Source organism: Ursus arctos, unplaced genomic scaffold, assembly GCF_023065955.2.
Source record: "Ursus arctos isolate Adak ecotype North America unplaced genomic scaffold, UrsArc2.0 scaffold_34, whole genome shotgun sequence".
Classification (NCBI taxonomy): Eukaryota; Metazoa; Chordata; class Mammalia; order Carnivora; family Ursidae; genus Ursus; species Ursus arctos.
Genome location: NW_026623030.1, coordinates 30,455,208 through 30,469,154, shown reverse-complemented (window position 1 = coordinate 30,469,154; position 13,947 = coordinate 30,455,208). Strand labels below are relative to the sequence as shown.

Below are 13,947 nucleotides of genomic sequence, written 5' to 3'. Positions count from 1 at the left end.
AGCAACAGAGGGACAGGCCTGATCCACTCACGAGGAAACAGTTGACCAAGATTACAGCAGAAATCAATGAATGAGAAACCAGAAGTACAGTAGAGCAGATCAACAGGACTAGAAGCTGGTTCTTTGAGAGAATCAATAAAATTGACAGACCACTGGCAACACTTATCCAAAAGAAAAGAGAAAGGACCCAGATTATTAACATTATGAATGAAAAAGGAGAGGTCACGACGAACACCATTGAAATTGGAAGGATTATTAGAAATTTTTATCAACAGCTATATGCCAATAAACTAAGCAATATGGAAGAGATGGAGGCCTTCCTGGAAACCTATAAACTACCAAGAGTGAAACCGGAAGAAATTGATTCCTTAAACAGGCCAATTAATTATGAAGAAATTGAGTCAGTGATAAACAACCTTCCAAATAACAAAACTCCAGGCCCGGACGGTTTTCCTGGGGAATTCTACCAAACATTCAGAGAAGAAATAATACCTATTCTCCTAAAGCTATTTCAAAAAATAGAAACAGAAGGAAAGCTACCAAACTCATTCTATGAGGCCAATATTACCTTGATCCCCAAACCAGGCAAAGACCCCCTCAAAAAGAAGAATTACAGACCGATTTCCCTAATGAATATGGATGCCAAAATCCTCAACAAGATACTTGCTAATAGAATCCAACAGTACATTAAAAGGATTATCCATCATGATCAAGTGGGATTCATACCTGGGATGCAAGCGTGGTTCAACATTCGCAAATCAATCAGTGTGATACATCATATCAACAAGAAAAGACTCAGGAACCATATGATCCTCTCAATCGATGCCGAAAAAGCATTTGACAAAATACAGCATCCTTTCCTGATTAAAACCCTTCAGAGTGTAGGAATAGAAGGTACATTTCTCAATCTCATAAAAGCCATCTATGAAAAGCCTACAGCAAGTATTATTCTCAATGGGGAAAAGCTGGAAGCCTTTCCCTTAAGATCAGGAACTTGACAAGGATGCCCACTCTCGCCACTATTATTCAACATAGTACTAGAAGTCCTTGCAACAGCAATCAGACAACAAAAAGGGATAAAAGGTATTCAAATCGGCAAAGAAGTCAAAATGTCTCTCATCGCAGATGACATGATACTCTATATGGAAAACCCAAAAGAAGTCACTCCCAAACTATTAGAAGTTATAGAGCAATTCAGTAACATGGCGGGATACAAAATCAATGGTCAGAAATCAGTTGCATTTCTATACACGAATAACGAGACCGAAGAAAGAGAAATTAGGGAATCCATCCCATTTACAATAGCACCAAAAACCATACGTTACCTTGGAATTAACTTAACCAGAGACGTAAAGGACCTATATTCTAGAAACTATAAATCACTCTTGAAAGACATTGAAGAAGACACAAAAAGATGGAAAAATATTCCATGCTCATGGATCGGAAGAATTAACATAGTTAAAATGTCCATGCTACCCAGAGCAATCTACACTTTCAATGCTATCCCGATCAAAATACCGAGGACATTTTTCAAAGAACTGGAACAAATAGTCCGTAAATTTGTATGGAACCAGAAAAGGCCCCGAATCACCAAGGAACTGTTGAAAAGGAAAAACAAAGCTGGGGGCATCACAATGCCGGATTTCGAGCTGTACTACAAAGCTGTGATCACAAAGACAGCATGGTACTGGCACAAAAACAGACACATAGACCAATGGAACAGAATAGAGAACCCAGAAATGGACCCTCGGCTCTTTGGGCAACTAATCTTTGATAAAGCAGGAAAAAACATCCGGTGGGAAAAAGACAGTCTCTTCAATAAATGGTGCTGGGAAAATTGGACAGCTACATGCAAAAGAATGAAACTTGACCACTATCTCACACCATACACAAAAATAAACTCCAAATGGATGAAAGACCTCGATGTGAGACAGGAATCCATCAAAATCCTAGAGGAGAACATAGGCAGCAATCTCTACGACATCGGCCAAAGCAACCTTTTTCATGACACATCCCCAAACGCAAGAGAAACAAAAGATAAAATGAATTTATGAAACTTCATCAAGATTAAACGTTTCTGCACAGCCAAGGAAACAGTCAGAAAAACTAAGAGGCAGCCCACGGAATGGGAGAATATATTTGCAAATGACACTACAGATAAAGGACTGGTATCCAAGATCTACAAAGAACTTCTCAAACTCAATACACGATAAACAAATAAATCAAAAAATGGGCAGAAGATATGAACACTTTTCCAATGAAGACATACAAATGGCTAACAGACACATGAAAAAATGTTCAAAATCATTAGCCATCAAGGAAATTCAAATCAAAACCACACTGAGATACCACCTTACGCCAGTTAGAATGGCAAAAATAGACAAGGCAAGAAACAACAATTGTTGGAGAGGATGTGGAGAAAGGGGATCCCTCCTACATTATTGGTGGGAATGCAAGTTGGTACAGCCACTCTGGAAAACAGTGTGGAGGTCCCTTAAAAAGTTAAAAATTGAGCTACCCTATGATCCAGCCATTGCACTACTGGGTGTTTACCCCAAAGATACAGACGTAGTGAAGAGAAGGGCCCTATGCACCCCAATGTTCACAGCAGCAATGTCCACAATAGCTAAATCGTGGAAGGAGCCGAGATGCCCTTCAACAGATGACTGGATTAAGAAGTTGTGGTCCATATATACAATGGAATATTACTCGGCTATCAGAAAGAACGAGTTCTCAACATTTGCTACAACATGGACGGCACTGGAGGAGATAATGCTAAGTGAAATAAGTCAAGCAGAGAAAGACAACTATCATATGATTTCTCTCATCTATGGAACATAAGAACTAGGATGATCGGTAGGAGAAGAAAGGGATAAAGAAAGGGGGGGTAATCAGAAGGGGGAATGAAGCATGAGAGACTATGGACTCTGAGAAACAAACTGAGGGCTTCAGAGGGGAGGGGGGTGGGGAATGGGATAGACCGGTGATGGGTAGTAAGGAGGGCACGTATTGCATGGTGCACTGGGTGTTATACACAACTAATGAATCATCGAACTTTACATCGGAAACCGGGGATGTACTGTATGGTGACTAACATAATATAACAAAAAATCATTAAAAAAAATACATCATGGATGAATTACCTTATCTTCTAAAAATATCATATATAGAAATAGGTCTTTTTCAAAATAAAACATAAAGTACAATGATTTGGGCGTTGCGCTCTCACATGAGGAATGGTGTTGGTTACAGAGAATGCTTGTAACGTCACAGGCCTACCTAACAGCTGTCGTTATCAAGATGGCTGAATCAAAAATGGCTTATTGCAAAGTATAATGAAAAATAATCCCAAATCGCACACTAGAAAAACCTTTCATATGTACTGTATTAGAGAATATTCTAATTTTTAAAGCAAGATTAAAGTATAATTTACATACAGTATAACTCACCCGCTTCAGGTATACGGACCCATGAATGTTCCCGAACGCAGACACAGCCAGGGAGACACCACGATCCAGACACAGAACATACTGTTTCCTGTCCCTGCGATCTTGCATTTTCCACGTTAAACGGACATGCAGCATACGACGCCTTCTGAAACTCTCATCACAGCACAATGTGTTTGAGAGTCGCCCACCCTGTTGCTCAGCCCAGCAGCTCAGTCCCTCGTATTGCTGGGTAGCCCTAGATGGTGTCCATGTGTCTGCGGAAGGCCCTCTGGCTTGTTTCCTTCCTTAGTAATCATAAATAAAGCCACCAGACACAGTCACATTCAGGTTTTCCTGTGCAGATGTATGTTTTTACTTCCCTTGGGGGAAAACCCAGGCGTGGAAGTGCTAGGCTGTAAAGTGTACGTTCATCAGAAGCGGCCGACTTCCCAGGTGACTCTAAGATTTTTGCGAGCCGTCAGCAACGTGGGCTCCAGCCGTGCTGCTTCGTTGCCAGCGTCCGCCACGGCCACGTTTCTGTTTCTAAAGTCACTCCCAGAGACACATGGTGGCTTCTCACTGTGCCTTTCTTTTTTTTTTTTTTTAAAGAGGGGGCAGGGGCAGAGGGAGAGATTCTAAAGCAGGTGCCATGCCCAGCGCAGAGCCCAGGACGGAGCCCAGGGCAGAGCCAGATACCAGGACCCTGAGATCACCACCTGAGCCAAAACAAGTGTCGGCCGCTCAAGCGACTGAGCCCCCAGGCGTCCCATCTCACTGCGGTTTTCACGCGATTTCCCTGATGACTATTAATGCTGAACATCTTTTCACATTTGTTATCCTTGTTGCTTCTCTGGTGAAGTGACCGCTCTAATCTTTTGTCTGTGTTTTATAGTGTTTTCTCATTATTGAAGAATCGTCACTGAATCTGCAAACCAGGCCTTATCACATGTATTCTACAACTATGTTCCATGCTTTCCATTTTCTTCCTGTTTTTCAAACAGCAGATGTTGATTTTGATGAAGATTAACTTACTAATGTTTCTTTCATGATTCACGGGCTTTGGGATCCTAGGAAATCTTTGCCTAACCCAAGGAAGCAAAGATGTTCTCCTCTGATTTTTGTCTAAAATTCTTGTAGTCCTGGGTTTTACACTTAGGTCTATGACCGATCTTGAGGGACTCTTCATACCTGGTGCCAGTTACAGACCACGGTTCCTGGTCCTGCACACGGCTACATGGTCCTTCCAGCACCGCTTGTTGGAAGACTACCCTTTCTCCTGGCACTCCTTCAGCACTACTGAAAGTCAGTTAACTACACACCCAGGGGTTTACTTCTGGATCCTGTATCCTATTCCATGAAGTTGTGCCCGTCCTTTTGCCAACACCACCCTGTAGTCTCAATTACTACAGCAACACCTTTGTAGAAAAGACACTTTCCAGAACCCAACAGGGACACCAGGGCACTGCTGATGCACGGCACGTGTTGCCTTCGGATACGTAACTGAACTGGGAAAGGAGATGTAAATTTCATCTCCTTAAACTCAGTTGTTTGTTTTTGTCATTTATGGTGAACACCAAGGCGAGGAGGTGGCTGGACACAGGGTGTGTCTTTCGGTGTGTGCAAGGTCTCCTCTGGTTCTGTGCTCAGAGGGTCTGAGGGCTCTGCCCAGGTTTGGCACCACCCTGCCTCCTGCACATGGGTCTGGATGTGCGCCACCCGGCCCCCGCGCACTCTGGCAATGCACTCGACAGCACACCCGTCCTTGGGTGATGCCACGCTACCCACCCCTGTATGGTGCCCCCAAGATTGCCCATCTCTGCATCCCTGTGTCCCCGACGAGCAAAGCTGTCCTGCGCTACATGAAGGACCCCACCAGCACAGTCAGAGATGTGCCCTCACACCTTGCCTTCCTCCTAGAATCCCCGTCAGCAGGGATCTCAACACACCCTCCCTCAGCAAGCACACCATGCAAGCCATTTCCTGAACTCCTGAACGTTCACGTTGTCTTAGGAAATTCAAGCTGTGCCAGTATTTTCGGCACTGCTGGGACACTTCTTTACAAAGCAGACAACTTTCAGGGTGCCTGGGAGGCTCAGTCGGGAGAGCACACGACTCTTGATCTCAGGATCAGGAGTCTGAGCCCCATGGTGGGTGTCAAGCTTACTTTAAACAAATTAAAAACAAAACAAAACCCCAAACAGCAGACAAACAACTCTCACAGGGTCCCGGGTCACAGGTGCTACCACAAGCGCCCAGGGGCAGGGGCGACTCACAGTCAAGGCCCCCGGTGCCGCGGGCGACGCAAGGCGCTTGTTAATGGACTGGAAGGTGGCGGCAGGGACCCCCGCGATGGTGTTCACGATGACGTTTCCGCTCACGGTGCCTGCGGGGAGAGACCTGTGAGACAGGAGCGCGGGGAAAGCAAGATTTCTGACAGGGGCATCTCGGGCTTCTTACCCGTTGGCAGGCTCGTCCCCGTAACAGATGTTTTAATGGCTCCCGCCTGCTGAAAACAGAAAACCGTTTGAAATGGAGTGCAAACTCCCCTTCACAAAACCTCAAATGTTTCCACTTCATGCGAATCACATCTACACTCCCGCCTGGCTACGCGGCCACACGGGCCGACCCCCACCATTCCCCGCCCCCACGCCCCGCATGGGCTCTCCAGCCCCCCCCCCCCCACCATGCTCGCTGTGGCCTGCTCTCTGCCCACCAACTCCCATCACTCAGGCCGCAGCCCAGGGCGAGGGGGCTCCATGCAGAGTCCCTGCCTGGCCACCCACCACGGTGTCCCTGGGGCCATGGAAACAGGGGCTGAGTGAGCAGCTTTCTGACTGCAGAGGCAGGCTGCCCAGGCCCCATGGCAATCCCTCTGCGGCAGACAGAACCACAAACGAGCACGGACCATGCCCACACCTGGCTGGCAGCCCCATGCATTCTCCCCATGTGACTCCAACATTCATGTCACACAGACACGGGCACACGCAGCAGAGGAGCACACAGAGCACGCTGGCAGCAGCACAATCCGCGTGAGCTCACGAGTGTGCCTTTCGGCCCCTTCTCTGTGCATTTGTTTCACCCCTTTCTCTAACGGGCACCAAAGATTCACGCACACGCGTGTGCAAGAACATGATGCACCAGGTTTGAGGGGAGGCTTGCACACTGGCATGAACACTACCAGATCTGCAGGCTGACGTGCCAGGGACACCTCCCAAATCCCACCGAACTCTAAACTTCCCAGGCGCCTCCACCTCCCAAACCACCACTAACAACCCGGCCAGCAAGAGCGCGGAGCGGGCAGAGCATGGGTGAGGGCGCCCCTCTGCATGCTCACGCCCGCCAGGGAAAGGCGGGGCTCTCTGCTGACTCTGAGGAAGACGTGCTTGCATCTGAACAGACCGTCCTGCCCCACGTCCCCACAGGCACCCACACCAGGGAGAGGTGCCTTCTCACCAGCACTGCGGCGCTGCCCACCGTTGTGATCGCCGGGGGCACCTTCGGCGGGGGCTGCGCGGGCTGTGCCGGGGGCTGCGCCTGGGCCTGCGGTTGGACGGCTGGCGGCCCCGCAGGCTGCGGGTTGCCCGCCGCCTGGGGTTGGGGTAGAGGTGGGGGTGGCTGCTGGGGCGGCGGGGGCTGCGGCTGCGGCGGGGGCGGTGGGGGCTGGGCCACAGGCGGCTGTTGTGCCTTCTGCTGATCGGCCAGGGCCTGCAGAAGAGGAGAGGAGAGGAGCCGTGGGGAGGAGCCCACCACGCCCGCCACCCCGGCCCCGTCCAGGCGGCCCCGTACCCACACCTTTTTCTCTTTGGCAATTCGCTCCGCTCGGAGGGATGCAACCTGAATGGGAGGCAGTGGTTTGTCGTAGTTGATCCCACTGAAAGACACGAGCAGAGACAAAAAAATAAACAGACACGGTCTGAGGGAGAGGAACACTCCAGAAACCCAAAGCTCTCGCCTCCCAAGCTGCGAAAGCGTTCTTATAAATCCCCTTCAAGAAGAAAAAAGCTGCCTGTGTTGTATAAGACCACATCTCCCATTCCCTTCCGACACAGAACCTTCCAGAAAGCAGGCCTGGGCCTGGTCCACCACAGCAGCACCCAGTAGAGTGCCCGGGATCGCAGGTGCCCCGAAACGTTTGTGGGTGCACCTCATGGTGAACCACCTGCCCCCTCCCACCCAGCCCACCAAATGGACCACCTGCTCCAAGCGGGGCCCTCCCTCCATCCCTCCCCAGTGGAGCATCAGTCCTCCAGCAAGGAGTTGTCCATAGCCCTGTGTCCCTAGGTCCCACTTTGGCCTGCCAAATGTCCCTGTGTCCGTGAGAACTGATATCAAGGCCCAGGCTGCCTCCCGTGGCACCAGGCTCCCCAGACGCAGAGGCTGACCAGCAAAGCCCAGGGGAGGGGAGGGCCCCCTCACAGCCCAGTGCCACGAGGTCCCCACAGGCCTCCCCACCCTCTCTCAGAACCCGTGCTCCTGCCCACCCCCCCCCAACTACCATGACCTACTCACTTCTTTGATTCCTCTTACCACAGAGAGCCTAGCTTTGCTTAAGACCTCATGTACATCACTCTCTCCGCCTCCAGGCCTCCCCTGCCCTGCAGGGCCCAGGCCATGCCACCCCTGTCTGGTGCTGCACGTCAGCCCCTCCCAACCGCCATCGCTCATCCCAGCTCACTCGGTGACTTCTTATCCATTCTCTGACCTCAACCACGTAAGTCTGCCCAGATACCCCACCACGTCTCCGCTCTCACATGAATATGCAGGCCATCCTCCAACGCTCCCTCCATCACACTTGGCCAAGCTACACCCATGCCAGGCTCCCCTGGCCTGCCAGCTCCAGGTGGGGCCCAAGTTCTCCACCACCGAGAGAGAAACCCAAGCTGTGCACAGCAAGGACCCCAGCCAGGCCAGCTGGCGTCACTTCCTCCTCCTTTGTGTATGGCCTGGCCCCTGACTCCTCACAGACCCTGGCCCTTGGCTGCCACCTTGAGATCCCCAGAGGACACCCTGACTGCAGAAGGCTGAGTCCCCACCCATCTGTGGACCACACGCTCAGTTCTCCTCTCCCCTCATCTCTCCACCTTCCAGTCATGTCCACCGGCCCACGGGGGATCCATCCCCCCAGTCTACGCCAAACACAGAAACCAACCTGAGCCCCAGGACACCGCAGGCCTGCGCTCACCTCCCAGTCTCTGTCCGCCTCACTGCTGTAGGGCTTCACACTGAACCTGTTCCCACTGAAGCCCTCGGCCTCCTCAGCACTGCCGCCCCCAGCATACCTGCCCCCTGCTCGCCTGCTCCCCACCTTGGAGATGCAACCCCAGGCCCCGTCGTGCTTGTCCTGTGGCCCTGCCTTGTAACGCCTCTCCCTGGGCCCCCCCACTGCAAATCCGACATCCCCTCACATTGGGGTGACATCCAGTAGGAACACCCCCTTGTCTCCTCCCCCCAGACCCCCCTTGGTTCCTCCAGGCTGTTCCATCCACCTGCAGGATGGATTCTCAACCTCTATAAGATCACTCTGAGTTTGCGTCTCGCGGGTATGAAAAGAAGAACACGCCCTTCTGCTCAACACTCAACCCTGGGCCCGGCAGAGTGCTAGGCATGCAGCTTGCCAACACATGCTAGTTGTGTGAAACGCTCCGTTCATTTCATCCACAAACACACACTGACGTCTGCTCTGTGCTCCCAGATTCAGAATCCCTACAGCCACAGGCACACAGACAATCCACCAACTCAAGTAAAGAATGCAAAGACCATTCGTGCTGTGAAGGAAAACACAGGGTCAGGGTGCAACTGTCAACAAGGTGGGGAAGGTGATGTGTGAGGGGGTCCTGGGCCCGAACCACGCAGACGTCCAGGAAAACTGCCCCAGGCAGGAGCGGCAGGGCACAGCCGTGAAGCAGGGAGCAGCCTGTGGAGGCCAGGCCCACAGAGACAGATGGCAGCACAGGCCGTGAGCCGCCTCGGAGCAGCCAGGAGGGGCCGTCGGCGGTCTCAGCAGAGATGCGCCCCACTGGGGGCCACGCTGAGAGCAATTAAGGTGGAAGCAGGGCCCTCGGCATACTGCAGACCCTCCCTTGGGCAACCACGAAGGCTTGAGCCAGACGAGCACCCAGGCTTCATCTGGACATGCGCTTCCCACCACCTCATCATAAAGCAAACATCCAAAAGCACGGGGAGTGTGTGAACACCCGCACACCCCACACTCAGCTCCCGAGTAGGCCCGCTGCACCTGCCCGCACACCCAGCGTCTCCCTGCCCATCCTCTCGTCAGTCCTCTTCTCGCTCTCACTCCGTTTCAAGGCAAGTACGTTCACCGCTACGCTGGATGTACTTTTAGGGTGGAACCAATCAAACACATGCCAGATTAGAGGCGGGCAAGGCCGAGAAAGGAGAAAGCCTCTCCCACAGCCCCGTCATGTCCACCCGTGTCCCCCACAGCCTGCAGGCAGGGACAGACCCTCGTCACGGCAACGCCATGCCCGCCCCCGGCCCTGCCGGGACCACAGACTGCATGACTCGCTGACCACACTGGGTTTAACACTCAAATGAGATCATTTCCAATAGTGGAAAATACAGAAATACCTTTCTGCCAACACGGAGGCATGCTTGGGGTTTTTCTGGAAGGGATTCATGCCAAGCCTGCAACACAGAAAAGGAGACAATGGTTACCAAACAAGAAAGAGCTGCCAAAGAAGGCAGCATGACCGACACGCGCAAGCCGGCATCCCAGCACCAGCTCGTCGCGGGGCAGGGGCGGTAAGGACGCAGGGAGCATACAGAGGCTTGATGGGGGGGCTTCTCTTGCCGGCCGTCATCTTCATCAGGTCAAAGTGGCTCGTGTACAGCTGCGTGTGCGTGGCGTTCTCATCCTGGGCATACATCTGGCCTGTGCGTAGGGGCCGGTTGTTCTTACTCTGAGACAAAACCCACGGCAGTACATCAGTCAGATGGTGGCCGGTCTGGAGGCCTGACCTCAAACCTCCCAGACTAAACCCAGTTCCTTCTTCCCGAGGCTCAACACCACCTCCGCCCACCGCCTGCAAACACTGTTCCTCTCCACACGTCACCTTGCACGTCACCCCGAGCAGGAGGACTCCCTGCCTTTGCAGGGAAAGACGACTGTTGGGCAAAGTGCCCGAGGTCACACAGCAAGTGAGGCAGAGCCAGTGCACCTCCGTTGGTGACAGACCCCGGAGTGAGCAGCGGCTGCCCTCCCGCAGGCTCCGCCCACGGTGCACAGGGAAGGGGAGAGGCGCTGGGTGGTGTGCGAGTCTGCTCTCAGGGGGCTTCAGGGCAATCCCTGTGCCTGGTAATCTCTCCAGCATAAATCCTACAGTTAAGCCAAGCACCTGCTTGCTCCCAAGACAACTCAGCATCCCACAGAACTTCAGAGCAACCCCTCGTGCCAGAGAGAAAACTCCAGTCTCGGGACGCAGAATGTGTAAAGCCAGCGTGCCTGTTAGCAACAAGTCACGGCTGGGCCGCAGGGCTTCCCTGGGACCCTCCCCTGCATCTCCAGGCTCTGACTGCCCTGGAACTGGGAGTCAGACACAGCGCACGGATGGAGACTGCCACGCACAGTAAGAACCATACACAGGAGGCCGTGCATACGCACCTTCCTACGTCATTTGTGCTAAGTGAAGGCTTTGTATCAAGGAGAGCCACGTCAGAGGAAACTCAGAACAACAAGACCAGAGACCAGCCAAGGAGGGTCCTGAACAGGGGACCGCATCTGTGAGCACCCCCGTGTCACAGAAAAGTGAAGGAAAAAAGGCAGAGCAAGAGTAAGATCAGGTAAGTCACACGAACAGCCGACGGTGAGCCCAGGTCACGGCAGGCGGGAGGGGCTCCTGCCCTGTCTCACCCCACACGCTGCCACCAGCACATGTCTGCGAACACCAACCTCCCGGCTGGTTCTGACCCCATCACGTGGCCTTCTGCACGGCTGCCTGCCCATTTATCCATGTCACCTGCAAATCTAACACATGCATTTTTGCCTTTCTCTCTAGATTAGCTTCTCACAGGAGCTGTAATGGAAGACAGAGCTTCACCTCCGTGTTTTCCCACATTAACATTACAGCTGTCGCTACAAGTGCTTCCAACACACGACAGACTAAACACAGGATTCCACGAAGCTTTGTTGATCAAGGTGCCACAAACGGTATTGGGAGAAATACTTGCTTTTCTCGTTTTCACACAAAAAGCTAATAAATGCCTCAAGAAAAGTGCTTTCAGGAACATGAGGACAGAGGCGATGGCAGAAGCATGATCTTCACGCCGCATCTGCCCCGCACCGTCCGTCACACGCAGCGGGCTCCATGGGACCCTTGTCAATGCCATCAGCCCACCACACGCGTACCCCTTCTGTGCACAGGCCTGGGACGTTCTCCAGAGCGCAGGCAGATGGGCGAGTGGCAAGAAGGGGAAACGGTGAAGGTAGCAGATGGAGAAACAGAAAGAGACCCTCTCGGCTCGAGAGGAACAAGAGGCACGCGAGTGGAAACCACGAGACGGCTGGCTCTCGGGGGGCCAGGCTGCCGCCACTGCGGGCTTCCTGGGAAAGACACCGAGTACCCAGCCTCTGTGTCCTTGGCCTGTGCAACACACACGGTCCACGGGACCCAGCGTCCAGAGCTGGTTCCACCACCGCGGCAGCCGACGGGACTGGTGGGAGCCCAGAGCAACGGCACAGGAGGCAACAACAGGCTTCTCTTCAAATAAGCCAACAGAGCCTAACAAAGGCACTTCCGTTCACCTGATGCCTTTAAAAAAAAAAAAAAAAAAAAGGAGAAAGAAACGAAGGTAGGACCAGCTCTTGGGTGGCACGGGAGCCTCCAGATGGCACCTGGAATTTTCTAGGCACGTCGGGCAAGCTCTCAGGCCCAGGGCCACTGCGTGCACTGCTTGCAGCTGGGGCAGGTGTGTGCAGCACACGCCAGGCGCAGCACAGGCCTCCTGCCTCGCCAGCCTCCACTGAGCCCCGGGGCTGGAGTTCTGCGGTCATGCGAGTACAAGGGTCTGCCCTCACCTTCCCCTCCTCCCTCGGAATGAGCACGTTCTCGTAGCGGCTCCGGCACTGCTTGGAAGAGCGGTAGATGCGGCTGCAGGAGTTGACGACGTCACTGACAAGGTCCCAGTTGGGCGTGTGGGCCGGGGACACGATGGTGAGGTTCAGGGGCAGTTCCAGCAGCTGCTTCACGGCCTGCAGGACCGGGTTGCAGGTACACAGGTCAGCGAGCTGTGGCCGCGGGACATGCACGGGAGGGGGCCGGATGTGGACTGTGGGCTGCGCTTACCTGCAGCAGCGCCCAGTCCTCGCTGATGAGCCACTCAGGGTTGTCTGGGCCCGACTCGGCTGTTGGTTTGGCAAAAGTTGGCAAAGGCTTGGCAAACTGTGTTTGCTGCTTCAACAGAATGTTCTTCTTCTGCTCCTTCCCTTCCCGTCTCATTTTCAACATGCCGGGCGTCGCACGGTCAAACAGCGAGCGAGGAGGGACGACCGGCTCCCCGTGGCGCTGCTTCTTCTTCCTGCCTGCAACTGGACAGAGAGCCTTTCTCAGCGAGGCAGTCACCGAGAAGACTGCCTTCGCGAGCGAGGAAACGGGAACAAGAAGGACCACTGGGGAGGCCCAGCACGAAGGAGCCTCGGTGGAGACAAATCTACTCTCTTGCTTTTACACCAAGCGGACTGTAAGCACAAAGCTGCCTCCCTGCCCACGAGCACAAAGCAACCGGACACGCAAGCCTGGCCGCGGGGTGCGCACCTGAGGGGTCCGTGCGGTGCCGCCTGCGCTCCTTCCTCACGTACACGGGAGGCAGCTTGGACTCTGGGATGGGCGTGGTTTCGTACGTGAGACACAGGACTGGGTCCACGTAGATGTCGTTGTCATCCTGGGGGGGTGTGGGCGGCGTCCAGAGCTGCGCGGAGAAGGGAGAGCTGTGAGCTGCACAACTCCGGGAAGGCGGCCCCCCCGACACGCGGGAGACGGGCACTCACCGGCATGACTTCCATCTGCCCGTCGGCACCTTCACAGACGTACTCCTACAGGAGAGGGGCAGCGTTTCAGTTTGATAGTCTCAGAGGCACGCTGCGGGCCACCAACTATCTACCTGCGTGCTTAGTAGGTCTTCAAAGTACCTATGACACGATTTAACCACATTCGGGGAAAGCCCAAGTGTAACCAGAAATCTGTAACTGAGGGTCAAGCATCACACAACAGCTGTCGGACACCGAGAAGGGCTTCGTCTCACGGAAACGCGCTGGACCCTGAGCCCCACATACCGCATTGTAGGCGTCCTCCCTCGTGTAGGTGAGAAGCTGCTCCTGCTCCTGGTCCTGCAGCGCCTGCGCCTCCCTCTCCCGCAGCGCCCTTGCGTTCTGGGCCTCCCACGCCCTCACGGCCGTCAGCACGGCATCCTGGCAGGCAGACCACGGAGAGGGGCCCTGAGACTCAGCCGCGGCAGGCCCCACGACCCAGCTCGCCCCTGGCTCGTGCCATTATGAGCCGAGCCC

General features: G+C 53.6%; 1 protein-coding gene across 1 annotated transcript in view; it reads right to left on the bottom strand.

Moving 5' to 3' along the window:
* Window positions 1–13,947, bottom strand: part of EP400 (E1A binding protein p400) — a 104,432-nt gene that overhangs the window by 20,920 nt on the left and 69,565 nt on the right. The window contains exons 38-48 of the mRNA XM_057305904.1: window positions 13,717–13,851; window positions 13,432–13,476; window positions 13,199–13,352; window positions 12,731–12,972; window positions 12,463–12,636; window positions 10,212–10,348; window positions 10,017–10,073; window positions 7,221–7,299; window positions 6,882–7,133; window positions 5,886–5,931; window positions 5,702–5,811 (exon numbers count right to left, since the gene is read on the bottom strand). Coding sequence (XP_057161887.1) covers window positions 5,702–5,811; window positions 5,886–5,931; window positions 6,882–7,133; window positions 7,221–7,299; window positions 10,017–10,073; window positions 10,212–10,348; window positions 12,463–12,636; window positions 12,731–12,972; window positions 13,199–13,352; window positions 13,432–13,476; window positions 13,717–13,851 — 1,431 coding nt within the window. The remainder of the gene's footprint in view (window positions 1–5,701; window positions 5,812–5,885; window positions 5,932–6,881; window positions 7,134–7,220; window positions 7,300–10,016; window positions 10,074–10,211; window positions 10,349–12,462; window positions 12,637–12,730; window positions 12,973–13,198; window positions 13,353–13,431; window positions 13,477–13,716; window positions 13,852–13,947) is intronic.